The sequence below is a fragment of the Galendromus occidentalis genome, unplaced genomic scaffold (assembly GCF_000255335.2).
Source record: "Galendromus occidentalis unplaced genomic scaffold, Mocc_1.1 scf7180000076543, whole genome shotgun sequence".
Taxonomy (NCBI): Eukaryota; Metazoa; Arthropoda; class Arachnida; order Mesostigmata; family Phytoseiidae; genus Galendromus; species Galendromus occidentalis.
In genome coordinates, this window is record NW_003804532.1 from 793,675 (window position 1) to 821,498 (window position 27,824).

The 27,824-nt window shown below is 50.2% G+C and overlaps 3 protein-coding genes across 3 annotated transcripts; 2 read left to right on the top strand and 1 right to left on the bottom strand.

Moving 5' to 3' along the window:
- Positions 1-5,586: 5,586 nt before the first annotated feature.
- Positions 5,587-8,052, top strand: LOC100905661 (mediator of RNA polymerase II transcription subunit 16-like). Its single transcript, XM_003739546.1, has one exon. It carries the CDS (start codon positions 5,587-5,589, stop codon positions 8,050-8,052), a length of 2,466 nt encoding a protein of 821 aa, XP_003739594.1.
- Positions 8,053-8,510: 458 nt separating this feature from the next.
- Positions 8,511-10,360, bottom strand: LOC100905809 (3-oxoacyl-[acyl-carrier-protein] reductase). Its single transcript, XM_003739547.1, has 7 exons — positions 10,343-10,360; positions 10,137-10,229; positions 9,926-10,059; positions 9,635-9,802; positions 9,282-9,493; positions 9,068-9,122; positions 8,511-8,678 (listed from the first exon to the last, which is right to left on the bottom strand). The coding sequence occupies exons 2-7, from the start codon at positions 10,186-10,188 to the stop codon at positions 8,511-8,513; spliced, it is 789 nt and encodes a 262-aa protein (XP_003739595.1). The 5' UTR covers positions 10,189-10,229; positions 10,343-10,360.
- Positions 10,361-14,445: 4,085 nt separating this feature from the next.
- LOC100905957 (glutathione hydrolase 1 proenzyme) lies at positions 14,446-27,010 on the top strand. Its single transcript, XM_029113305.1, has 10 exons — positions 14,446-14,644; positions 24,135-24,450; positions 24,558-24,649; positions 24,891-25,086; positions 25,188-25,456; positions 25,594-25,766; positions 25,853-26,070; positions 26,237-26,354; positions 26,473-26,700; positions 26,780-27,010. Exons 1-10 carry the CDS (start codon positions 14,446-14,448, stop codon positions 26,936-26,938), a joined length of 1,968 nt encoding a protein of 655 aa, XP_028969138.1. The 3' UTR covers positions 26,939-27,010.
- Positions 27,011-27,824: the final 814 nt, after the last annotated feature.

Genomic DNA, 27,824 nt, shown 5'->3' on the forward strand with positions numbered 1-27,824 from the left:
ATCCGGGAGGAATTCATCACCGAGCAAATCATCAATGAGTATTGCCTGGCTACTGACGATGCCGTGCCGGCGGTGCAATCGACGGGGAAAATTTCGTGAGTTTGTCCCATTCGATACTGGCCGATCGCTAGTTCATCAATTCAGAGTGTCCGGTCCACAAATCTTTTCTCGACACCACATTGCTCGAATCTGCAGATCTCATGCGTATTTGGCGTTGGCGTTCCGTTGTGGAATCCAGGCCGCAAATGACGTAAGGAACCTCCGGCAGATCCAGACGGCATGTCGAGACATTGACAAAATATTCCCTCGACTTCTACGATCTACGGAGGTTGTACTGGATTGCGTCCTCGCCCAAGTCCCGGAGTTTTCCGAGGATCGATTTCCGCTTTTCCAATTCGCGTGCTCACAGCTGAGAATGTGGATCAAAACCATACGCCGGGGACTATCGAACCGGAAGCTTACATGCGTCGTCGTGGAAGAGTGCGCCTCTTGTCTCTATGAAATCGAAGTCTTCATCTGGAATCAAGACCGTTACATCGCTCAGCAGTTCGGTCATCTGGTGAGGAACGTCATCGTCGGAATTTCTAATTTCGCCAGTAACCTGAATGCGTGCAGTAATTACGCTGCTATAGACTACATCTCGATCGCGGACGCGATTCTGGTCTTGGCGCTACCCAATGTCAATGTAAGCAAAGAAGTCGATATCATGACGTTGCCAAAATTAGAAGATCTCAACGTGAAGCACCTCATCGGCGCGGGAGGCTTCGGCGCGGTATACAAAGCGTTTTACTCACCTATTTTCAAAAGAGACGCTCCACCTGTGCCGTGTACGGTGAAACTCGTAGCGTCGTCGACTTTCAGTCGCATCGAACACGCTGTGGTCACGCGAGTGGTGTCTTCAGTTTTGTGTCATCCGTGCATTGTCCAGTACTGGTGTGTTTATTCTCTGGATACAGCGACCGTCGAGATAATGGAATACATCAAAGGCTTGGATCTACAAAAAGGTTCCGGGAAGATACTATCTCTGCCCTTCGACGCTTATTGCTAATCACTTGAGCTCGGGAGTTCAGACACTGAAAAGTGCCGAAAATGGCAGGCAAAAAGGCACTGGAATACTTGAGAATAGGCACCAAAACTAGGCAAAACGGCACTGGAATACCTGAGAATAGGCACCAAAAGTAGGCAAAACAGGCGTGATAGGCAGCGGAGACGCTGCATTGAACCGTTCGTGCCGTTTGATGAGAAATTCACGTGATCTTCTGAAGTCCCATCGGTCAGTAATCGAGGCCGGTCTGATAGGTAGCATTTCACATCATCGGGGAAAAATTGACATCTAGGCGGATCATCGGATTCTATCGGGAGCGAAATTTGTTCGTGGAGAATGGCTCGCCGACCCTATTGATCGCCGAATCCGTTGGTAGACCCCAAATTTCCTAGAAGTTCCCATAATTCAGCGACTCGGTGGCTCAAAAAGGCACTTTAGGCGCGGAAAAGCTAAATAGGTTTCTACGAGGGGAAAGCGTCGGAAAAGGCGACCATAAGCATTTATGGCGAATTGCCTGAACTTCCGAGCTCTACTAATCACTATTTCCGAGGAACTCGAGTTGCCGGCTCTGTCTTCTGCCGCAGGACTGAAATAGTTCTATCTTCGCTTGTGCGTTCCTGATCTGTAATAGTGGGGGTTTCAGTCGTCGATTCTACACGTGGCCTCGGGCTGCAGGAAACGGTTGCGATATCGGCCCAACTCATCGCTGCAATCACGCACCTCCATCTCCAAGGTGTCATCCATCGAGATATCAAAGCCAGTAATGCGCTGGTCACTCGGAGCGGACGTTTGAAGCTCATAGATTTTGACACGAGCAAACTTTGTCTCGCACACTTCCCGAACCGCGTGGTGACGTAAGTCCCCTCATCCTTTGCATCTGCAAGCTCCAGTTGATTTGGAATGAGCTGCTCTTTCCCTCCGCTACGATGGAGGCTCGAGTTGAAGGATCATCACAGAAGTGATCTGCCCAGGTTCTCCTTGCAGAGAGTTCTTCAAACGAACGACGGACGAATTCAAAGACGGCGAGAAAGCTGGCACGCTTTCCTACATGCCACCCGAGGTTTTCTGTGGACTATCCTATGGCCGTCTCGTCGATCTCTGGGCTTTCGGGATAACCCTGCATAAACTCGTTGTCGGGCAAACACCATTCCGATCTGCTGATGACGACAAGCTGAAGGTGTGTCTTGCACTTTCCTGAAAATTCCCAATCCTTATCGAGGTTGAGTTTTTTGGACGAATGGCTGATTATTCGCAAGGGACTTTCCAGAGAGAAGTATGCGCAGCCAAACTCAATCTCTCGAAGAAGAGAATCTACGATAAAACGGAAGCGAACGAAGGATTGAGACACTATGTCGTGAACCTTCTCCAGAGACTTCTCGAGAAAGACCGACGGAACCGGTTGGGTTCCCTGAGTTACAGTGAGGTTCTCGCCCATCCCTTCTATGCCAACGTCAAGTGGGAGGATCTCTGTAGGAACTACAGTTTGGTCCCGCTCGACAAGTACTTCGATGTTTATTCGAGAACGAAGCGAATTCATCGCAGAGCTAGTGCTTCAGATCCGCTGCCAGCCGATCTGAACGGCCTGTCTCCGATGGCTTCTAGTGAAAGTCGTCAGAGAGAAGATCTCCTGAGAGTCGAATCATTGCATGGCATGTGACTTTTCCGTCGGAACTTGCTTTCGCGAGGATAGACGCCTCGAAGTTGAGAATTCCTCTCGTGTTTCACTCCTCCGTCCATGATCAATGCTAACACCCTGTTCTCCACCGTCGCAGGGAAAGCAGTGTGTGATTCTCGGATACTGATTCACACGTCCACGCTGTTCAGACGCGTTGCAGCTGGAGCGCAAGGCGACATCACCGACGGAATGCCCTCTCTACGCCGAGTCGGTTTCAGATTCCCTAGCATCACCGAAATGTCACCAACAAGATCACTCCACACGCAAGATATTCTAATCGGAAACTCAGGACCCCCGATTTTGGGCTTCGAGTCGATTGGTCTGACATGCAAAGAGGTCACCAGCGAGACGGGTCGTAAATATTGTCTAATCATCGAAATCGAAGTCGGTTCCCTGGCAGAGGTTGGTATCATGCGCTTGAGATGACGTATTGTACACCCAGTCGGGAGCAACCGGGAACTCTGGGAGTTTCGCTCCAGATTTCATGGTCTTTCGCGGGAAGCGGGATAATGTTAAGACTCTGCAGTCGATTCCGCTCGAGTGTTTTCAAGGGAAACTTTCCCCTCCAGGTGACGTCGTCCCTCATCGTGGGGGATCTAATCTCCCACCTCAACGGGGAGGAGGTCGAAAACGTGACGAAATCGACCTGGAACCGCTACGCAATGCTGTCGGTCACGGTGCTCTCCTCGTCCACTTTCAGAATCCTCGCGTCCTGCGCGGACATTAGGAAATTCTTCACTATCCCACCCCTGACGTGCAGAATCAGTGGCAGACGACAAAATTGGTTCCAGAAACAGAGAGAGATCATAGTGCGACAGTCGAGATTTTTCCTTCAAAGTACACGGTGTTGGATGAAAATCTTTGTCTTGTGGAGCGCTCCTGATTCGATACAGCTTTTCCATGGTGACATTTTGCTCGAGGTCAACAACAATTCATTGAAAGGACTCACAGAGCAGCAGGTCAACATGTAGGTGGACTCATGCTCCGGTCTGATATCTCGACAATAGGGGTTACCTCATGATCCTTCCGAGCGTTCCCCGGTAGAGAGGAAGGCGTTTCCGGTCATGCGGATGGTTCCTGCAGAGTCCGGTTATCTAACGTAGGATATTTACAGCTTGCTTTCCTCGAAGTCAGACTTCACGATCAAGTATATCCCCACGTCGTGTTTACGTGATTCGCACAGCTATTTCGATAGATTTTTGCAATTTCAACGGTCGTCAAAATTCGAGTATGGGGAAACGAATCCTCGTCAAGTACCAGAGATGCTGTCCTTCATAATGCCCTTGGAGACAGCCCCGGAAACGCGTAAGCACGGCAGGAAGTGAATTGATGTTCATTAGGTAGGCCTATTTTCGATTGGTTTTCTCATCATAGTTGTAAGTGGAATAAATAAATAAATATCTGTCATTTCGCGGCTGAGAGCCTCCCTCCTGAGAATCTCCGCGGGTGCACTGGCCGCCTTCGAGCTGCGTGATGACGCTAAGCATGTAAGTCCAGATGTTCGGACTCGAACTGCCCGAGGAAATCGAATTGGGTCTCCCAAACTCAACCTCTTCGTCACGATATCAAGCGGCGGACAGAGGATTCGGATTGAATATCGTGGAAACCGAAGGCCGCAGAGGGGTTTCAGCAGCGAGAGCACTGAAACAATTCACTGCCGGTTCACGTCGGACCCTTGGCAGCTGGAGGTAGGGTTCCGAGCACACGGACGTCTATTTCCAGCTGAAATCTAGCTGAGGATGGGGCTCACAAAAACAAACTGCTACCTTGATTCCGAGGACTGGCGTCTCATTCACCCCGAAAGCATTCCGCTGCAAAAGAACGGATTCGATTGCGGCGTCGCAGGATTGGCGGTCGTGGGCGATTGCACCGGACCTCCGATCCGGAGGTCACCAGGTCGGGGGCTCAAAAATACGCCGCGCGAGGAGCAGAGAGGAATCTCACGTAAGAACACAAGCCGTGCTTTCGGTAAAGAATGATGTACGAGATCGTTCAGGCCGCGATCATGCCGTCCACTGCAGACACCGAATCCCACAGATGATTGAGCTGTTCAAATCTGCCTGAAACGCCTTGTCGTGAACCGAGAATCTCCGAGCGACTGCCATTCCGCGTAATACTCGGTAGGGCCACTCACCGAGGAATTAAAATGCTAGATAACAACGAAAGGAGCCAAGTGTCCCTCAAAAAGACCCGAGTGTATAGGCGTCCTAGTCGCGAGGGATGGCAACCTTTCAAGAGCTAGATGAACTCGGATGCAATTTTTGAGTTCGATCTCTGATGTTGCTGATCCGCCCACCAGGACATGTCACGAGAAAACCATTCAATTTTGCGTTCTTTCGACGTGAAATGCCAGCGGAAAACAGTGCTTCGCAAACATATAGATCGAATTGTGATTGCTTCCCTGAAATTTCCAGAGAAGAGCCGATCTGGACCTCACCCGGTGATGTCGCCGGATCCTCCCACTTCAGGAGCGATTTGTGTTTCGCGCCATGGGGACGTGGATGACTTGATATCTCAGATCAGCTGTTACTTGCCGCTCGCAGATGCTGCACAGTATAACGTGTCCGTCGCGACGCGAACATGTCGGTCGAGAGATTTCCTACGCGGTATCCCGACTTACTCCAATTGACATAGATCATAGATGAATCATAGATGCGCCGAGATTTTGTCAAGGAGGAAGCCGCGATTCCGTCCTCTGGGAGGCGGCAGGCGGGAGTCTCGAGGCGAAAAGAGAATCCGGGGCCAGATGACACTAGAGGGAGCTTCCGACAAAGACTCTTGACCACTCTCGCTTTCGATGTTTTCATGAGGTTCCGTATGATCCCCTCAGAATCGTCTCCGTCGAACACCGATATTCCCGTGGGTGATGGAACAGGTATTCTTCTCGAAACCCGACACTCCAGGAATTGAAGGTGTGTCCTCCGCGAAACGATCGTCTCGATGTTCATTGTCCTGCCGGAACGTTTTCGCGTTCGCGGTGACTGAAGCCGATGACCGGGGAGCTATTCTCAAGTCTGTGATCAATGTGCTTGATCTCAATGTGCCGTCGCTACACCATAAGGTGGCGGATCACGACAGGCCGATTAAGTGCGTCGAATGGGACCGGAAAGGAACCCGATTGCTGATTTGTGACGAAGCAGGTTTAATTCTGATCTTCCGCATGCGAGACCACTTCCTCGATCGTTGGAATCTGATCCTGAGATGCGACAACCCTGGAGAGCGATTTCTGACTGTGGCTTGGTTCCACAATGGGGGGACAATTTCGATCCACGCCGACGAGGACGACGACTGCGTCGCAAGTCCCCACTATGAGCTCAAATACGCGAGCGAGAAGTTCTCCCCGTCTGTACCGTGTGAAGATCATCGCAATTGTCTCGAAGGTTGTGTACTCGTCAGTGCCACGGGCGTCGTTTCTGTGATTATCCTAATCAAAGGAGGCTACAATCTGATGAAGGAAAGATTATCTCTCTCCCTGTGCACCATCCGTCAAATTGATATCTGTCATGGATCGTCCGGAACCTTATTGACGGCAAGCAGCGATGGCCTGCCCTCTTCTGCAGTGAATATCACGCGACTGTCCTTGGAATTGCGAGGGAGTAGATTCAGATTACTCCGCTATCCTTTCAAAAGCTTCTATCCCGTTTTTCCGGCGGATCAAAGAACGCGGGCACGCGTGACTCATTTACGCTTCCTGACCAAAGAAGTTCTCCGTGCGGATTTCGTCGGTGTCGCGCTCATGGTCTGCGTGTCCGACAACGAATGCAGCTTCGTGGAATTATGGGAGTACAAACAAGGAGCAACCCACGTTCACAGCGTGCTTGGGGATGCGGAGCCTAGGCTCATTCCGAAATGGCGCGTACACGCTACGACCTCCTGCGATTCCCTTATCACGGCTGTGGCGACCTATAGGCGAAGTCTTTTCAGAATGGCACCCTATCCTTGTCCCATAGTCGTGGCTTCTGAAGATCAAACACTACGATGCTTTTCGCGGGTAGGACTCACTGCCATCAGCAATTGTTCTATTCTACCGGCCCCGCCAGCAGACAGCATTTCCAAGTATGCTGAGATGGAAATGTGTCTCAGCAATACTGGAAGTATTTTAATGATCGTGAATGCGTACTCGAGACAGATTTCCATGTTCAGAATGGGGCTCCTGCCAGATTTACCCACTCGTTTTTCCAACAGAGTCTGGTACTCGACTACGCTGCTTGAGTACTGTTTAGTGTCTGGCGACGATTGCTTAGACGTTTTATTGAACACACCTCCAGATTTCATCAGAGAGGTGATCGAGAAACTCGATACCGACTTCGAAATTCAGCCAGATAGGAGCCGCCTCCTCCCTTCCTACCAGGCTTTGAAAGGCCACGTGTTCCGTACTTTCGACTTGAGGCTAGAGGCGAGTTGTTTCGTGAAAATGAGGCTGTACCTGATAAGCGAGCACATCAGAGATCTGTTGAAGGCGACCAGGAAAGCCGTGATGCCGGAATTGGAAAAAATCAAAAACATGGTCAAGAATTATCAATACAGACTCGATGTGTGTGCCGATCAGTTGAGCTCGCAGGATTTCTGCTTGAATGAGGCTATTCTCGTGTCCTGTCAATACCATATTCAGTGGGTAAATGATCTCGCACTGAACTTCGCCATCTCGACGCCGGACCATGAACATCCAGGGAAGACCGTAGCCCCTTTCGACTTCGTCTTGGACGTCGAGAGCATTCAAGAAATCCGAGAGCTCTTGGTGATTTTCGAAACCTGTAAACGGCAAAACCCCGCCTGCCAGCCCCGCTACATGAGGTTGCCTGCTGATAAAGATATCATGGGATGGACATTTCGAAAAATGAGTTTGGCTCTCCTGCTGCATCAATTACAATGGAGACTGGAAGTCATCCGAGACTCTGCTGTACTCGTAGGGGAGCATTCTGAGCACTTGGATGTGCCAATGTATGATTCGATGATGACCTTCTCGAAAATATCTTGCGAAGGCTTCTGCAGGCCGGAGTTGTTCTCGCGAAACTCACCAGTCGAAGTCAGATACGGTGCCCCTGCAGATTACGTGGCGGGTTCGTGTATCTCATTACGGAGTATCGATGGTTATTTGCCGGTTCTACCGCCGTCGATGCCCACAGGAATTGTGTTTGTGGGGAGAATTGGCGTTTACGTACGGCGGTGTACCCGCTGTTTCAGGATAGGATTGATAAGGAGAGAACGTTGCGGCAAGACTGTTCTCGGGAAAGAGTCTCTTTGGACTGAGAACTGTCCTTGTGGGGGTCAGTGGACCCGCTTCCCCACAAATCTGTTACGTGATCTCAATTGGGACGGCATCTTGCAATAAGAAATAAATAACTCCAATAATCTTAAGATCTTAAATCGCAACGCTGGCTCTTTTATTCGTATCCAACCTGTCCAGCTTCCGTTTGCTAAATCCCGGGACGATAGAAAACGAACTCCATTATTGGATTTAGATGCAACGTGCCGGCGAGCATTCTCGAGCCCCCGATCTAGGTGATTCGCCGATTCCGACCGTCACAGGCTACTCCGTACCTCATTATCCGCTACGTCAGCTATGCGAGAGCGATATGAGAATCAATTTAGGGCAGGTATCAATAGACCATGATTCGGTTAATTCTGCGGAGTGAAGTGCCTCATTTATTCGAATGATGAAGACAAGACGGTTCATATATTGTGCTTCGAAAATCATCGAGTCCCAGACGCAGATCACACTCAAAGAGTGGGCGCAACTAATAATTACTCCTCGTATCCACGTCAGGACACGAATCTTAGATTCGGAGATCATGACGGCATCTTGATGAAAGCGGTAATACCGCCGTCGATAGCATGCGTGCCCCCGTGGATCATCGCTCCCGCGTCGGAGGCCAGGAACGAGATCAGCTCAGCGACCTCTCGCGCCAATGCGAACCTTCCCAAAGGAGTTGGAGGCGTAGTATCGGAGCTGCTCAACTGAATGAGAAAAACTGTATCATTAGGAATATCGATCCCGGCAGAAATCTCTCACGGAGTATCGAATCCCCTCGAAACGCGGATATGACGAAAAGCCGAATATATCGGAAGGCCGAATCGCAAACACGATTCATCTCCATCCTAAGCTCGAGATCTCTTTCTCAGTCCCGGAGCGAATTGAATGCGAACAATCGGCCGCTGGAGAGGGAATGTTTTCCTCCGTGACTACCGGCGGTGTTAAACGAAACTGTACTCAAGACAGAGAGAGAGAATGGGGTAGAAGTCGTCCGATTGATGCCACAAAAATAGACCAACGATTCATAGTTATACGGACACTGGAGGAGCTCGTTGGAGCAGAGGAGAAATCATACAACTGGATCTCTACTCACAGCCGTGAGGAACTCGTCCTCGTTCCGCAGCAGATCCGTTGCGACAGGACCCGGGCTGAAACGATGGGGACCATTTAGTCGTCGGTGGCGTATCGATCGTCGGGCCGACCCGGCGAATGACGAGCAGGAAGGATTCAAGAGTCGATCGCCACACACGACCAGTTTCGCAAAAATCGTACGGCAGTTCTCAACATTTACTGGTCTAGTCATTTACTTGACGCAGTTCAAGCGAACTCCTTGCGCAGCAAACTCTCCAGCGAGACTCCTCATCAGATTGTCGCAGCCAGCTTTGGCGGCCGAATAGGCTACGAGCGACGGAAAACCGATCAGGGAACAAATAGACGAAGTCATGATGATGTTGCCCTTGTTTTTGATGAGTTCCGACATAGCTAACTTGCAGAGCTCGAACGGTGCCACGATGTGAACCTGCTCGAAGATGGATTCTGCCTATAACATCCCCTCCGCGGACTGGTATTTTCCGAAGAATATCGGTCCGAATCAGGGCAGAATTTCTTCTTCGAGTTCGGAACTGATCGCGGACAGTCTGGGTAACACAAAGATCCTCACCTCAAGCATTGTACGGAGATCGTCCACCTCCGTTTGATCCATTCCTCCGATCTTCATCCAACCGGCGTTGTTGCAAAGAACATCGAGCCTTCCGAAATGGTTGATCGTCCCGTTGATCAAGTCCGCTCTGACATCAGAGTCCTCGATATCTCCGACCACGACGTAGGGCTATTCGCATGATCCCGTATTCCGGATTGATAGATGATTAGATTCGGAAGGGTTTGGCTTCTAGATGCCTGGGAGGTCCCGAAAGAGCCTCAGGGAGCCCAAAACGAGCGAGATGTCACTCACCCTGTTACCAGAAGCTTCCTCGAGCTGATTCGCGATCTCTTCTAATTTATCCGTTCGTCTCCCGTGGATGGTGACGTTCGCTCCCCGCTGAGCCATAAGAAGAGCAGTAGCGGCTCCAATGCCGGAGCTCGATCCTGGAGACACGATTCAGGGAGTTTCGCCACGACATGAATTAATGAGCAAATCATCCCTTAGCGAAAGAATTACGCACCGGTAACGACGGCAACTTTTCCCGTCAAGCTATATCCTTCAAAAGAAGTCATTTCAACTGGCTGCGGTCGAGCTTCCGATTGAATTTGTACGCCTGCAATACAGATGCTGTTCAACGTCGAATGGTCAGAGCTCGTCGAGGCTTTAACCTCGGGCAACTCCGACCCCGAGCTAAGATCTAAGCTTCCTCGTGCGCAGATGGGTCACCTGGCTCTTGTTCGAGAAGCAGCTCGAGATAGAACTGCGACTTTTGTCCAATCTGGAATTCAATGCATGCTGATCAAAAACCATACCCTCACTTGAATCGACCCCTGTTCACGGAACGTCGGATTCGCTCTAATTGAATTTATGGATTTTGAGCGAAGCCAGAGACACGTGACACCGTAATGAATATCCCTGTGATCGATCGCACACAGTGGATCATCGAATGAACTACATCAGAGCTATTCCTCATGCAGAACCGCGGATTCTCGACGGTTCACCGGAGACATTCTTCCGATGTCGTATTCGGCCAGAAATTCCGAGAGATCTATGTCGGTCCTGAAGCATATCGGGCCGAGAGCATGCATTCGTAAACATCTCGATCCGAGTAGGTGAATTAGAAGTATGTGATCGGTAATTCCACGTAGCTTCTGGGCCCAGTTTTCCTGGTTAGGTCCCAGTAAGCCGAAACCTTCACGCCGAAACCCAGAAAGCCGAAACCCATCACGCCGAAAGTCAAGAAAGCCGAAACCCAGTACGCCGAAAATCAAAAGAGCCGAAACCCAGTACGCCGAAACCCAGTACGCCGAAAATTAAAAGCGTCGATATCCAGGACACCGGAAGTCGTCGATCGAATCGACCCTGATTCCGCTGAGTGTTCTTCCTCTTCGAAAGAATCGGCAAACCCAGCTCGAAGATTTCAAACTCTATTTCATAAACACGTGGATGGAAAATGAGACCGTCTTCCGGCGCCGAATGTGGAACCACTACCACAATTCTGGAGCGCGCACAACAAACCATCTCGAAGGATGGCATCAAGCTCTAAATAGAATAATCAAGAAGAGCCATGTCAATCTTTATGAGATGATCAAACATCTCCAAGGACAGGAGGAGAAGTTCAGGCTGGACATGATGCGATTACGAATGGGACAACGCCCCCCTCCACTCACCAAGCAATATCGAGTGCTGAACGATAGGCTTATAAGACTGACGGCGGAATTCGAGTCGGAAGAGATATCTCTTATCGACTACATACATGAAGTTGCACAGAGCTTCCCGCAATTGTAGGGAGACCTTTTCGAGGAGGAGTTTTGAGGAGGTAATTGTACGAGGAAGGTTTTTCATTTGTCGGAACCTCCCGCAGTTGTGAAGATAAGATTAAAGGAATGCCTAGTCGAAGAGGACATTGTGAAAAGAAGGTAGTCGTATCCTTCGGAACCTCTCGCGATCACGGAGATGAGTTTGGAGAGAGAACTGAATCTCGAAGAAAAAGCTTTTTGTATTCCTTCGGAACGTGTGATCGGTATTTCCGCCAGAAGGAATTTTCGGCGTACTGGGTTTCGGCTACCTCAACTTTCGGCGTACTGGGTTTCGGGTGGACGAATTTCGGCGCTCTGGGTTTCTGCGTTCCAGGTTTCGGCTTTCTGGGTTTCGGCGTGAAGGTTTCGGCTTACTGGGTCTATACCGTTTTCCTCGGGAGTATGCATGCAAAATTGGAATCATGATCATCCCGATTTCGCCGCTCTGAACCATCGGTGGGCTTCTCGGATGATTGATATAGCTCGGCGAGACTGATCCGCTGGCTTCACCCATATGTAATGATCGGAAGTTCGGCAAACAAGCGACAATAAGTTGCTCGGGTCTTGGAGCACCAGACGGAGAGTTCCCGAGCTCCGTAGACTTAGCAGCTTCTGCCACAGATTATGCTCCAGTGCCAGTGCAAACGGAGATCCAATCTCTTCACGCGGATGCTATGGAGGATACCCTCGAGCCTGGCTCGTCATTAGCTAGATGCCTCAAGGATGAGCTAGATAGCAGCGCCAGTATCTCGTATCCAAGTTGGTGCGTCTAGGGCACTGGTTCCCGAAGCGGATCCCAAAGAACCCCGGGGTCCCATCGACGATTTCTCGGGAATCCACGCGCCCGGACTTCCGTAGAAGCCTGGGATTCAATCGAGGACTTTGCGGGGCTCCATAGTCGGATTTCTGTGGCTCGCATCTAGGTTCCATTACTCACACTTGCATCCGATCCAACTCATGACGTCCTATCCCGTGTTATCCCCGTAAGGACATTCATGCACCCATTTCCGTATAGTGGGGAAGTGTTCTTGAGCTCGGAGCATATTCTACAGACATGAGAAATTCATAGCGGTCCACAGGGGATTCAACGTATGACTGGGGAGGGTTCCCAAAGGACGAAAGTTCGGGAGCCACTGATCCAGGGTGCATCTCTCAATGAGCGACCTAACGGAACGCATGAGCTTCAAATATGGGGAATTATCGACTTACGGAATCCTCGACTCACGGGAGATCCTCTTGAGCGGATCGAGTCCGTTAATTGAGCATCAACTGTACAGCAAAACATGGGTGAGGAGCTCTCCGATCTAGCACGGCCCGGACTCCGCTCGATGATCGATGGTCCGCGAAAATGGGAGACTCAGCTGCCGCGCCGCCACTCTAAGACATATTTTTTTGATCGCACAAAGCTCACGGTGACACTCGGAACCTTTGCCAGAACTAATACGTTTTGAATCCGACCCCATTGAACTCGTCCGAATCCAAAAAAGGATCGTTAAGGAGAGAGGGAAGGTACTCCAGCGGGAGGGCGTCGAGCTTGGGATACCGACGTCCTCATTCAAGGTGTTTGGACATCCTACTCCGCGGCGCGAAGCGCAGCATTAGCATGTCGGTTATGGAGTCGAATACCTAGTTAATTAGGAAGCGTTTCGTTCTCGGGTGTTCCGTCGTAGAAGCGACCACTACCTACTACGAGATCTAGATCTTTCTACGAGATAGAGAAGAACGTCTTCTGATTGAGCTCCGACCCACGGCGTGATGCGGGATGGCTCGGTGCTTCCACGTCGTCGCGGCGCCGTGGGAATATGGGCAGCCTCTCGTCGACGCTCCCTGAGCGGGGGCTCGCGATCTTGTATGGTTATTGTGTAGGTTATTTAAATAATGAAGATGATGTCGGCGGGAATATCGGCAGGCCGCAACCCCCTCCCGATCATGGATCGAGTGGAGAGGTTTCGAAACCCCGGGATCTTTCAGCTCCCCGAAGATAGGTAGAACGCCACGTACATATTAGAGCTCTCACTGATGTAGAGCTATGGCGTAGCGCTCGGTAGAGGGGTCGACGGAGAATCTCTCGAGTCACGAAGACGACCATTATTCGTCGATCGGAACATTGGGCCAGACTTTGGGCTATCGACGATGAGGACCCGAGGGTCGACCACCTTCTACCGAGGATTTGCGTTCATATTAACGCGCGTTGCTTGATGGTTTTTCGAGAGGAACGCTCTCGTGGGCTAGTTGAATTGACGGCTGACGGGAGACGTGACATGCCACGCTATTGTCAATCGCAGGTAGTGATTTTGGCAAGTTTGGCTCAGAAGGCAGTCGACAGCAGCTCCGCACACACATACTCTCTCGGGAGCGACATTCTTTTATCGGGATATATATACGTCGATCGTGAAACAACAATGGCTGCCGTAGCCCACATTCCTGGTAGCAGAGGCTTCCAGCGTGGAATGAACACGGGGGCGATTGAAAACCAGCTGGAGCTGAGCAATCGGCGCGCCTGGAAGTGGTGGAGACAGCGAAAACAATGACCGCGCGCGCAGCGCCGTGTGCCTGCCCTGATGCGGTCAGGGCGTGTTTGGACGGATGCTTCCGTGGACCCAGGCGGCAGCGCACTTATATGCTGCCCTCTCGAGGGCCTGTCGAAAGAGCGATGATTCTTCCGCGCCGGGAGCGTTTGCCAAAACCCCACACTGAAGGGGCTCGCGACGTCAGAGCGATCTCTACAAGGAGGAGCGTAGCGAATGAAGAGCGTCTACGACCGATGACGAGCCGAGCAGCCAGTCGATGTGAGCTGATCGCGAAAATAATTACCGGAATCGTGAAAACGAGACCGATGATCAAAGAGACGCGAGAGTGAGTGTTGAGCGTTTCCGATCGCGGCCAAATGCGAGCGCTTCTTTAGAGTTTGCAGCATTCCGGTATACGTCGGATATTGATTATAGCAAACATCCCAGGGTCATGATCGGACGAACGGACAAAATATGCGAGCATTGTCGTGCTCTGAGATTCAGAAACGAAGCGCCCGGAATGTGTTGTTCTGGAGGTAAAGTAAGGTTGCCGGATTTGCATCCAACGCCCAAACCGTTATCGACACAGATCTCAGAAACAGCTGAGGCCAAGCACTTCCTACCGAATATTCGGAGGTTCAATTCCTGTTTCCTGATGACGTATTTCGGCGCTACTGAAATCTGTCACGGCACTTTCATGCCGACTTTCGAAGTCCAAGGTCAAAATCATCTCGCGAGATCCCTTCTTCCCTTGCCCGACCCTGATCATAAACTTCCTCAACCGTATTTCATGGGAAGCGCGGACGATCAGGTCGAACAGCGTTGCCGTATTGACCCTCTCACCCGGCGAGAGACTAAGGCTGCTCTACAAGGGCTGTTTGATCAACGTAACGCTTCGGTTTGGCTCTCCAGGACGGCTCTCGAACTTATACTGTCGGATGAATACGTTATTGGCATTAGCGCTGACGAAGTTCCGAGTTGTCAGCATCGAGGACGGTACAATGCCTTTCGATTGACGAGGTAGTCATCGTCATTGTTGGCGGAGAATTTAATTCGCGAGACATTGTCCTGCATCGTAGGAGCGGAAAACTCCAGCGAATATCCGAAACACATTGGTCCTATGATGCCCCACAGTATCCCATCCTTTTCTGGCAGGGAGAAGATGGTTATCATCTCAACATCCGCATAAGTGTGCCGTATTCCGATACGGGAAGCGATAAAAAAGTTAGCGCTATGAAGTTCTATTCGTATCGATTCGAAACAATTCTTCAGATCATCTCCTCAATTGCCGGCAGTTATTCCACCGATACATAGTCGATATGTATGCCAAAATCCAAAGGTAACGTCTTCTGTTCATTCGCCTGAACCAAACAACACTGCGTGCCGAAGAATACATTCATTTACGCGATGCAATAAGTACAGATGCAAACCTGAACCCTAATGAGTTAGGCAGCATTGTTATTTTGTCTGCAAGGTCCACTGAAAGCCCGAGACATATGCATGAGTATGCTCAGGATGCAATGACTTATGTGCGATACTATGATCGTCCGGATTTATTCACCACGATAACGTTTAACCCTGCAAGGGGAAGAAATTCGTCTCCTCCTGGCACTAGGGCAAATACCCGTAAATCGTCATGATATCATTGTCCGTCATGATATCACGGACGGAGACTGAGAATAATGATGGATTGCATCACGATGTACCATATTTTCGGAGAGTCAAGGTGTTGGATGTACTCTATCGAATGGCAGAAAAGGGGATCACCTCACGCGCACATTTTGGTTTGCTTCGTGCTTAAAATCGAGCCCAATGAAATCGACGGAATCATTCCTGCGGAGGTACCAGATAGAAATATTGATCCGAAATCATCACTAAGAACATGATTCATGGCCCTTGCGGTACGATTACCTAATAATAAATTCCCATGTATGAAAGACGGTAAATGCTCGAAGCGGTATCCGAGAATCTTACAGGCGAAGACTATCACTGGAACAGATGGTTATCCAAGTTATCGCCGCAGATCTAAACACGATGGTGGTAAGAGCACTGCGATCCGTGTTCGAAATATTGATGTTGATGATCGCTGGATAGTTCCGCATTCACCATTCCTCTCGGAAACGTTCAATGCACACATCAATGTTGAGTATTGTAATTCGGTGAAATCCATCGAGTATGTTTGTAAGTATATCAATAAGGGTCACGACATGGCTGTTTTTGGCGTACGAGAAGCAACGGCGACACTCGATGAGATAGAACGCTTCCAGTCAGGGCGTTACATAAGCAGTAACGAAGCCACACGGCGGATCCTATCTTCTCCGATTCATGAAAGGCATCCGACAGTCGTACATCTGGCAGTGCACCTGGAGAATTGCCAACGTGTGTACTTTATAGCGAATGACGCGTTTTCGAGAGCCTTATCACCACCGCAACATCATTGACAGCCTTCTTCACATAGTGTTCAGAAGATCGATTCGCACGAACCCTATTCTATCCAGAAGTGCCCAAATTCTATACATGGAACGTAGCCGCTGAGAAATTCGTGCGCCGGGAACAAGGCAAACCCGTGGACGGACATCCGAATATTTTCTCCACAGACGCGCTAGGTCGAATTTACACGATTCACCCGACGAATCACGAATGTCTTTTTCTGCGATTGTTGTTAATTAATCGTCGCGGACCGTAATCATTCGAGGACTTGAGGACGGTGAATGGGGAAGTATTTCCATCATACAGAGACGCATGTCAAGCACTGAAACTTCTCGAGGATGACATGCATTGGGGAACAGTGCTTACAGAGGCATCTCTGAACGCATCACCACAGCAGATTCGTACATTATTCGCGATTATTCTCACAAATGTTTCTCATCAGATACCCAAGATCTTTGGGAGAAGTACACGGACCAAATGAGTGAAGACGTTCTCCCGTTTCCGTGTAGGAGAATACACCGTGATTCGAATCAGAGCCCTCCAACTCTAATTTTGCTTAGAAATAAACGAAAAATGAACCCCGTTATTTCGAGCGCATTTCTGTAAAAGTCTGTGACCATTAGTGACCAAGGGACAGGGACCTCGGTCGCCGCGAAGAGGCGACGGGCGCCGCTCGTTTCGAATAAGAAAGGAGCCGGATGATAATATTTCTCCGCATGCAGCACAGCGCTTCGCTCTTCGGAGAATTCACGCATCGAAATCGAGCCAAAACCAAGAATCAATCTATTCAGAGAATTTAGAGGAATATTCCGTGTTCGGTTGTCGAAATATCGAGATTTCTCCGAAATGACATGATTTGGCGAAAATGCTACTTAGATTTTGTCGTCCGAGAAGTGTGCTCATGTCGCCCGCATAGTGCCGATCATGGAACAAAGGTAGTATCCGACCTCGATACGCGATAGTCTCTCTAGGGAGCCTGTCAAGAATCGGGTCCATGCGAGGGTGCATGCACCATCGCTATTCTGGATGCATTCTGTGAGTAGTGAGCACCAAGAGCGTCGATACGCTCTGCAATCCTTGAATTGGAAACTTGTGAACCCCCAGAAATCCCTAGATTGAGCTCTCCTGCAGCCCTTCCCCCCGTGAATTATGTCTATTGGTTTCTCGAGGACTATCGGGGGCCTTATTGTTTTACTGTTGTGGCACCTCGATATGACTAATAATCATCGTAAGGAGTCTGAATTCCAGTCCGTGTCTACTCAAGGGGATGCATCTTTCAGATCTCTGAGTAAGACGCCATAGCACATTGGGGAAGCAGAGGGAGCGTCGCGCGAACTTGGAGTCATGCGTCGTATCGCTGTCCGCTCGCTGCTTTACTGTACTCTCGGGCGGACCGGCTGCTCGCGCCTTGTTTTAGCTTCTGTTGTCTGGAAGGAGTCGTGGGCCCACCCCTGGAACCTCTCAAAGGCTATCATTGCTCAGCGTCATGCGACTGGCCGAGCAGAGCGTCCACATCGAGAGCATTTTTTCAGCCTCGGGAATCCGGCTCGCACTCCGAAACTAGAAGCGCAAAGCTTCCGGAGCGAGAAATGGACAGTCGAAAAGGGTGAAATGAGCATTCATGACTAGACTTCCCATTTTAGAGGACACGTACTTTTCCGCTTTTCGCGAGGAAAAAGGTCCGCTTTTGCCCTTCGAACTAGTCAATCATGTCTTGAAATGCATTCCCCGCATAAAAGTTGATATTTTTGGGTAGCAGACCGGAGAATGGCTTCGAGCAGTGGTTTCCAGCATCCAGAGTCCCGCGGCTCCTCAGAGAGAGCAACGTGAAGTCGCGCCCTCTGGTCGAGGCAGAGTAAAGAGACACGACTGATCGCTAAGAATGGAACGGTGTTTCTATGATCACGGCCCTCGAATCTCTTTGTGAGATGGCCGTAGGCCGCTGATGTTTATGGAAGTACTGTGTCTCCATAGTATTCAATGGTCTCGATTCTCTGTCAAACGTTGCTTGGGTAATCTCATCAATTCATTATGAGAAAGTCGGGGATCCATCCTCTAGAAAATCCCCACGATACTTCCCTCGGCTCTTCTGTCATCCTCTCTGAGCTCCCTGAAGGGTGCCGATTCCGGAATCGAGCTACCGCCCTCTGGCGGCATACGATGCCCGCATTTGTGAAGTTGAGAGTCAGAGTGACTCGAGTGACAGAGTCGCTCGAAATGGGAAGATCAAAAAAGCTCTCACTAATCATGCCGAAATTCGATTTTGGTGGAGGAAATCTTGGATGATCGTACGTACAAAATGACGGAGCAGCATTTCGAAGTCTTCAAGTGCGCGATTCCTTCAACCGCAAAGGTAAATGGATCTTTCTCGCTGTACAAAAATCTGTTGTCCGACAAGCGACATCGCGTGTCACAAGAAATGATCAGATTCAAGTCGATCCAATTCATTTCTAACATGTTCTTCGACGAAAACAAGACTTCCTCTATCGGGAAAACTTCCTCATTCGAATGCTTTTATGCTGAACTTATTTCAAGATAACTTCAGCCATGTCCGCTTTTTGTCGAGCTGTCCGCCGGTCAAGTGTCCTCTTTTCGCCGAAAAAATTTGCTCTTAAATGGGAAGTCTATTCATGACCATATCAAGATTATGGTGGTCGAATTCGCGCCTGTACGCGAGAAGTCGCCGCTTAAACTCGCTTAAGTCGTTGGGTTTCCTCTTTGAGTCTCAAAAACGCTGCATGAATGTCGAGATTCCTTTGAGAATCTTTCATCTCGAAATGGAAATATCGCCTCTGACTGTTGACTAGCTCACCCGATCGCGGAGAACGGCATTGACTCAGGAACTTCTCGCATGCTCACCTCGATGTAGGTACCGAAAAAAGCGGAGGAACGAAAAAATACGCGGGAAAAAAGGGTGAGCGCCATCGCGCCGCATCTCCCCAGCGATACACATCTAAAAATACGAAGGATTTCGGCTCCCGTTGCAAAACGTGGGAGAGAAAGAGAGGAAGGAGAGACAGGCAGCGACTCGTCGTCGAAGTGAAGCTTATTCAAACAAAGTCGGCTATGGACTCAAGTTCGAATCTGGTGAGTAGAGATGAGATAAAAAATCTGGTGAGTAGAGATGAGATGAGATCTGGTGAGATGAGATGAGATGGACAAAGACCAACTACCGAGTTCGATACCACGAAGGATTCCATCAATCGATCGTCTTCCACCCCGCAACGCCTTCTGTGTTCTGCGTGGAATTCCGCATGGTCGGAAAGGGACCATGAGGCGCCCTCCGATTCCGAGATCGACTTGCTCTAGGCCGATCAATTGTCTTTTTCTGCTGGCGCCCTATCGAGTGATGGCTCTTCCTTCGGTAACCCATTGATGCATCGGCAGTTCTGGATACCACAAAATTCGGTCCCTCTATCGGTTATCAATGATAACTTTATCCGTCAATATGGCGTCTCGCTGCCCCTCGTCTTTTTCTGCATGTACCGGTCAATCGAGGTGTCAAAGACCGGAACTTGAGGAGTGCAATCTCTCAGAAAATCCGTGCCATGCTTGATCGAGCTCAGCACTCGATGACCGACGAATATCTACGATTGTGCGTCCGTACCGATTCCGTGTCCACAGTGCGATTGGATCTGATCGGCCTGCTCGGCGAGAATTCAAGGAACCAATGCTCTTGAACCCTTTTCGACAAATCCAGTCCAAAATTGTGCGGTCCGCAGTCACCAAAAAGGTGTTTCGTCAAATTTCGGTCGTCGTCTGCTCAAGGACCCGTGACGGGAACTTGTCGCAGCGCTGTCATAAGTGTCAGAGCCATTGGCTTTCACGTGTTCCTTTTTTCTTCGATCATTTCCAAGATCTTCCGGGTCATTGTACCCATCCTCTTGTGGACATTCTGCTGCGGGCATGCATCTCCGTATCATCCTGCTCGATACCGGAACTCACCGTATCCTCCACCTCCGACTTATATAATTCATCGGACACCCGCGGGTCTCGTGTCTCCTCCGTTCCCTTTGCCCCCCTTCAGACAGCCTCGGTTGGTCTACGGGACACCTCCACAGCCGTACCCAGTGGTGTTACACGGCCAGCCCACGTACGACAGACCAGTTGTCATCAGGATGCGCAGGAAAAGACCCGTGATCATAATGGAGGAGCCTGATGACAGCTCCGAGAGACCGTATGTTTATATTTCGACAGAGAGACGATGTTTCCTTCTAGAAATCTCCCGAGAAATAAAAGGGAAATTGAATAAACATCGGGGGACAGAGCTATCACGATTGGTACTCCGTCTCATTCTCTCTTTTCTTTGCTCGCATTCCAGAATCATAATCCGAAAACGACCGAAGACATCCAAACGAGGAAGAATTTCGACAACTTCGGCATCTGAGTCCCAAGAGGAGTCCTCGCGAATCAGTCATCTTCTGAGGCGCGAAAGCAACGACCCCTACGGAACCCGGTATAAAATTGCCGGAACCTTCCACTTGGACGAGCGAGGGAATCTCGTCGGGATGGACAATAATGAGAGCAAGATGGAAACGAGCAACGATCATCAAATTCTCCGGAGATAGACTATAGTTAGCGGGATGCCTCTATACCCCTCATGAGAATTCAGACCGTCGATTCCAACCGCGAGGCCCGGATGTCTCTGTCGCTAAACATGTTCGAGTCATGACAGCTACTTCTTGGGGTGAACACTATTTTTCTGGTGTCTGGGCCTTGAGATTCTACTCTTCTCAAGAGAAGCCAAAGGTTGGACGACAGAATCGACGCGGCCGGTACGTGCTCGAAGACGTTCGTCGCTTGACCTAGCGGCGGAACTGCGGGGAGATCTGCGAATGGACGAAGCATGGTCTAGTTCTCCAGGCTACGAATAAACAGCCTATGAGTACGCGACTGTCGTACCAATGTGATTATTGATTATTTTATGTGTTAGTCATTTTTTGGCAACAGATCTGATGGAACAGACGCTGGGACAGATGTGTGGGAGCTTCAATTGAAAGCCCGCGGGGGAGCGGCAGAGGACACGGGACATAGTTATCTGGACAAGCTCGGAGGAGACGAGCCTCTTCTCTCATAGTTGTGGTCGACAGGAACTTTCCCGGAAGAGAAATTCTATCCTTTGCAAATATGAACTCGAGAGATGAAGTCGACAAAGGTTGTCGGAGCGGGATGCTGCGGAGAAGAGGACCATGTTTCCGAAATATCACAAAAACCAAGTCGTGTGTCGAGTCAAGCAGAACTCAACAAACGATCTGTTATGGGAGCTGATGACAGTCCATCAATTGTCACGCGGCCGGTCGTTGATTCGGATGAAGTGACGTCAATTTTCCCGACCCTATGTCTTTCGTCGATAGTCTTTGCTGCTGCAGAGAGCTTCTCCGAAGCGGCCAACGTTCACACGATTCATCCAGGTCATGGAGAGAGACTGATCCCGCTAGTTCTTGCACGCTTTCCGCTTCCGAAAGCCAGAGACTATCTCGGTGGCAAAAATTGCGGACATTCCGAAAATAGGGCCTCGTGGTTTCCACGAGTCTCCATTGCGGGAAAGAAAAATCTTTCGAGCACACATATCCTGAGATTAACTCCCTTTCCGATAGCTCAGAACGCGAGCATGCTCCCTCACGCTCCGGAAACCATTGGGCTAGGGAAGTGAGCTCTCATCAACTTTCAGGAACACGATCGGCTTCGCAGTGGAATTATCGACCTCTAACACCTGAGCACTTCTGAACGGAAGACGCGGTCATCTGGTAATTTGAATTGGGATCCTTCGATCGAGTGATTATAGTCACGTTGTGGAATAAATGACTTCTGACACGGATTACCGCTGTTGATCGGATCGCTTTCGAACCCACCCTTTCCAACGCTGCCGACCCTCTGCCGCTCTTAGCGCGGCGGCCGCGTCCGCCGCGGAACCACCGTAGAGTTTGCAGTGTTCTTCGGGACTCGCCAGATGCCGAGAAATTGCGCTTACGATCGACGCTCTCGAGGCCGCTGTCGTCGTCGTCTTCGCTGACTCGGACGGGAGAGACTGTCTTTCAATAGTTGAAGATCGTTCGAACGCAACGTACACCGATTCGTCTAAACACATTGACACCGTCTCAAGCCAGCCGGCCGCTCACCCTCGGAGACGCTGCGCTTTCTCTGGACGCATAGGCCGCGGCATTGTCGGTGCTCTCGCGGATGACCATCAGCTGTTTCGCTCTCGACTAGATCAGTGGGATACTTGTGCGCGATAGGTGCGCGGTCCTAGTGTGTGATTGCTCTCCGATCAGATTCTCGGACATCGAAGTGTGACAGATCCTTTCGGATCAAGGCCGGCGATCCTTGCTCTGGAACAAGTCTTGGAAGCGGAAGTCCGGGGCCCCCGACAATACGGATTATCAAGCGGTCGATACAGCGTCTTCCTCCCCAATGCCTCCTCGGTGTGAGTACCCGTCGACTTCTCCATTACTCTTCATTGGTCGATCTCCTGTTCCGTAATCATTGTCTCGCAGGTAGCTCTCGCGAAAACTGCATCAACTTCATATCAATATCCAACGGCTCGAGATGGCGGTACAAATAACTCGTCATTGTGTCCGCAATCAACTTTCCGCTTGAGTCATTTGTTGGATCCAGCTGTGTGAGAGTTCCTGAGGGTTTAGCATGTGTGAATTGATGACAATCGTCCTCTCGTCGGCGGTACGATATGATCTTGATGTTCGACGATGGAGAGATTGGAACTGTCACATAAAGTCAATGCTCAATGTCATGGCTATGACGAACGAGCTCGTGGAATGATTCAAATTTGAAATTTGGACACGAGACATGAAATTCGAGGAGTCGAAAGATCAAAATGAAGAATCTACATCGCTGCTGCGGGCTGCAAGTACCCAGCTCTAATCGGATGACGGTCCACTGATTTTCGGGAGTTATTTATTCGGGAATCGGTCGTTATAATTCAGCGCGAGAACTTGGAGAATCGATCCGCTGTCGAAAGTAAGCAGAGTCTGTTGAATTTACGTCTTCATTTCATCCGCCCATTCCCGAGACGCATTGGTGATCATTTGACCATGTCCTCTGTTTTTTTAAACATTCACGGCCTAGAATTCACATACCCGTGACGACAGATGAGGATTGTCGTCACTCATTGTGGGCAAAACTTCCGATATCGACGATGTAGACTTCAATCGCCTCGAATGGGCGATCGCCTTCGAATCGAAATTCGGAAAGCCCGTCTGCCCGTCCCGGAGCGAGCCCGAACGCGGCCGCGGACTTCCAGTGTGAAAAACGGCGCTTCCAAGAAAATCGATCAGCAACGCAACGTTTCGAATAAGTCGTGTCCTCGTGCCATGCTCTGAGCGGAATTAATTGCGTCTTCATTCGATATTTCGGAAAGAGGTCATCCTCTCATGGAATGGAGGAAGGTTCCCTCTTTCTCGGCGTCCGTCGGCATCTGACCATCCATGATGAAGATTCTCACTGCTGAAATCGTGCTACGGAACAATCCCAGAACGTGAATAATTTGGAATCAGGCTCCAATCAATTTACAAGGGTCAACGTCACTTGAACGTACATAGGTATACTAGATGAATCCTCAACACGGAATTCTCATACGGCTTCGAGACTCCCTCGGCCCTCTTGAAAGCGTCAGCTATCGAAGGAGTTACCGACGCATGGGACTATCGGGGCAAGATCGTAGCGATAACTGGAGGCAATAACTGTGAATAGGATTCGAGTTCCGGTCAGGTTCCGATTCGAGCTCTGGAGGAAGACAGACTCATAAAGAATTTCCGATTACAGCTGAGTTCACGAGAACATCATCTTCAAAAACGAAATGCTTCATCGCCGGGGTAATCATCCTGCTGGCCTCAGTCGGTGTCACTGCATACTTTCTGATGAGCTCTGTGTGGGAGGAGGATAAATCGAAATACGCCGGCACGTTCAGAACCTGGGCAACCGCCCTCGATGAGCCGCAATGCGCCCATGTCTCGAGAGAAATCTATGCGCTAGGAGGGACCGTGGCCGATGCAACAGTCGCCTCTTTACTCTGTCTCGGTGTTGTTCTACCAGAATCGCTCGGAATCGGTGGAGGATTTTTCGCTGTATATTTCAACAAGTAAGCCATCGTCGGACCCTCGTCCTCATTCTTCCAAGATGAGCTCGAGTCGCAGAAGTTTGAAGACCCTAATTTTCCCCCTGAACTCGACGGCTCCTCTTTCGCAGGAAAACCGGGAAGGTGCATTACTTGGATGCTCGCGAAATGGCACCTCTCGCCGCGAATCAGAACATGTTCGTCGGAGGCAACAGCCGTACCGGTGAGTGGCGCCCTCCAGCATCCTCGAGTCAATATCGAGACAATCTCCTGTCCAACGAGACAAAAAGAGGAGTCCGGAACTTTGGCCCTGACGGAATCGTGAATTGAGTCGGCCTCGCGCGCAGCAGAATTTCCCGCCGATCGTAATCGAAACGGATCATTGCCATGTTCTTTGACCGAAAGCGGAGTCGAGTCGACAATTTGTATCTGCGGCGCAGTACTCTTCTTTTATGGCTTCACAGGAGCACGAGTGATCGCGGTCCCTGGTGAATTGAAAGGCTACAGGGAACTTCTCAGGCTTGTTGGAACCAACGTGTCACAAACGGAGCTGTTTGAGCCTGCGATCGCTATCGCGAGGAAGGGATTCAAATCCGGTCAGCATCTTGCCGAGGCTATGCGCGCGAAAAGAAATCTCATCCTTGCCGATCCCGGTTTGAGGTGCGACTCCGTATCGATTTCTGGAGTTAGGTAGCTTCATAGCGCGGTACTTATAGAGTGGAACGGCGAACTCTGGATGAAAGAGTCTATCTCTGCCGCAGAAAAGTTTACATCGACCCTGAAACCAACGACACCTGGAGAGAAGGAGACGTCATTGTCAACCACGAGCTCGCGGATACTTTGGAGAGACTGTCCAGATCATCGGACTTCATGCACGAGTTCTACGAGGGCCCGACGGGTCTGGGACTCGTCAAAAAGATCACAAGTCTTGGCGGAATTCTCTCGATGGCGGATCTCAAAGAGTACCAGCCCAAATGGAAGACCCCCACCCATTGGAGGATGCAGAATACTTATGATGTCTACTCTGCGAGTGAGTTTCCATTCTTTATTCCTGTAGCTTTGGGAGAGAAATCCTCAGGGAAGCTCAGAGCAAAACATGAATTTCGGCATTCGGAAACGATAGCGATCTGTACGCCGCGCCGCCCATGCAGCCCCGATGGATTCTAGGTCTTCCCGGCAGCGGACCGATCCTTGCTCTGATGCTGAACACGCTCGATGCTTATAACATCTCCCGATTCGAGGACGACTCTAGATCCTATCAGAGATTGGCAGAGATTTTCAAGTTCGCGTATGCGAAAAGGTCTCTGCTCGGAGATCCAAACTTCATCGACGTGAAAGAGGTGGGTTGAGCTCGTGGGCTATATCGAAACCTTCTCCCTCTACGGTGTTCTTCTTCGCGACAAGGGCCAGACTTTGCGAGAGACAGATAACTAATTTTTCGTTCTCCCGTAAAAAGCTGGTTGATCAGATGGAGAGCAAGGCTTTCGCCGAAGAGATCAGGGGCAAAATTAACGAGACGGGAACACTGTCTCTGGAGAAATACGGCGGCGCTCTGAATGTACCGCGAGACCATGGAACGTCACACGCGAGTTTTTTCGGACCTGACGGGGATGTGATAGCTATCACCTCGACGGTGAATTACTAGTGAGTTGGAAAACATTCCACAAAGCTTTGCGAGCATGTGATTCTCTGTCTGAAGTGCCGCCGACGAAAACGACCTCTCTCGATGAGTATTCGGAGCGAGCTGAAAGGATGCGCTATCAGGCAGCTGAGAAAATCGAGCGCCCATTCTTCGGAATCACGTTTGCAGTTTCGGAAGCGGGGTCCAAATCGATGGCATAGTGTTCAACAACGAAATGGATGATTTCTCGACGCCCAACGAGGACAATGGATTCGATTTGATGCCCTCGAAATCGAATTATATCGAGGTAATATTCGATATTCGAAAGACTTCGACAGAGTGGTATACAATGACCTCAAACCCGCAATCATTTAAAAATGAAATCATTTAAAAATCGTAACGCCTCATCATTCTGCTTCTCGCAGCCTCGGAAACGACCAATGTCATCTATGGTTCCGGCGGTCATCGTCAAAGACCGAGAAGCCGTAATGGCGATTGGAGGTGCCGGCGGATCTCAGATTACGACTGCGGCCGCACAAGTGATTTTCCATTACTTCTACAGAGGGACAAAGCTCGAAGACGCGATAAAGCATAAGCGGATCCATCATCAATACTTTCCGGAGCATATCCTCTACGAGGACGGCTTTGATTCGGTGAGAGTCTAATGTCCTCCAGATTGGACGCGGTTGTTGGACGCGGATGAATACTGAAAGAGGACATTACTGCTTCTAGGAGATCATAGCAGACCTAGCCAAATACGGGCATAAAACGCGAGAGAAACCACCGACAAAACGCGGCAGTGTGATTGTGGGAATCGCTCGAGAAGGGGACAAGCTCGTAGCCTGCGTTGATCCTCGGAAAGGAGGTGGGGTCCTCGGTGGTACAGATTGATCGTGGGGTCCCCAGATGATTCGTAGGTGCAATGGATAGCGAGCTCGTGATTGTGGAGTTCCGAGATTTTGATGCTTATTTACAAATTCCTGAACGGACGTTTTGGACGCTTGTATTTGACTGATAGCTCCCGACATCTGGTGAATAAAAATGAGGGAACTGTGATTCAAACTTTGGGAAGATCTCGCTCCCTGGCTTCTCCAGACTCATACACCTGTACCTGGGTGAATGTTCAGCGTAGGTAATTGTCTGATAAGGTCTGATCCAGATTTCCTCGAACAATTTTCATTCAGGTGTCGCATAGCCGCTCAGTCAGTGAGGTCCAACACCCTGCTCTTATGAATGTGAGAATATCAATGACAAATGAGTTCGAGAATTTCGAACTCCGGGGGTTCATACCTCGAAAGCGATGAACGGGAAGGGCTCCCGTATTATCGGAGTGACCGTCGCACAAGACCGTATCCGATTCTCGGAATTTCTGTGGGTGAATTGTATATTCCCTCCTCAATGCGTTCACTCGAACAAGCTCGTAAGGCCACGAGTTCCCTCTCTCTGAGGGGCGATCGGAGCTGTGTGCCGCGACATGGAAACTGCCGGCGCGCCGAGCTGCGGAGCGGTCAGCCGCAGACTTTCCGCGCCGCACCGCCGACTCGCCGCTAGGGATTCCGCTCTGCGGCGCGCCCAATATGTCCGCTCGGATTCCAAGCAGGCTACTCTGGACTGAGAGGACAAGAAAGGAATTCCAATTCCTGAGAACCTCCACGGATCGGATTGAATATTCGTCAAGGGAGAAATTCTCGTACAGCGGATAATTTCCCGTCCGGAAATGCTCGAGGCCCCGGTTTTCGGAAACTCCAGGGGAACCTGAATAACCTGGATCCTGCCC

Excerpts from the sequence above, each read along its gene's own strand:
- LOC100905661 (XM_003739546.1), top strand. The coding sequence starts at position 5,587 with ATGGAACAGGTATTCTTCTCGAAACCCGACACTCCAGGAATTGAAGGT.
- LOC100905809 (XM_003739547.1), bottom strand. The coding sequence starts at position 10,188 with ATGACTTCTTTTGAAGGATATAGCTTGACGGGAAAAGTTGCCGTCGTT. Across the intron at positions 9,803-9,925 it reads AGGAAGCTTCTGGTAACAGG|CCCTACGTCGTGGTCGGAGA; the intron begins GTGAGTGACATC and ends TCATGCGAATAG. Across the intron at positions 9,123-9,281 it reads GTTCGCTTGAACTGCGTCAA|CCCGGGTCCTGTCGCAACGG; the intron begins GTAAATGACTAG and ends CCATCGTTTCAG.
- LOC100905957 (XM_029113305.1), top strand. The coding sequence starts at position 14,446 with ATGTGTTGTTCTGGAGGTAAAGTAAGGTTGCCGGATTTGCATCCAACG. Across the intron at positions 24,650-24,890 it reads CGGAGGCAACAGCCGTACCG|GAGCACGAGTGATCGCGGTC; the intron begins GTGAGTGGCGCC and ends ATGGCTTCACAG. Across the intron at positions 25,087-25,187 it reads CTTGCCGATCCCGGTTTGAG|AAAAGTTTACATCGACCCTG; the intron begins GTGCGACTCCGT and ends TCTCTGCCGCAG.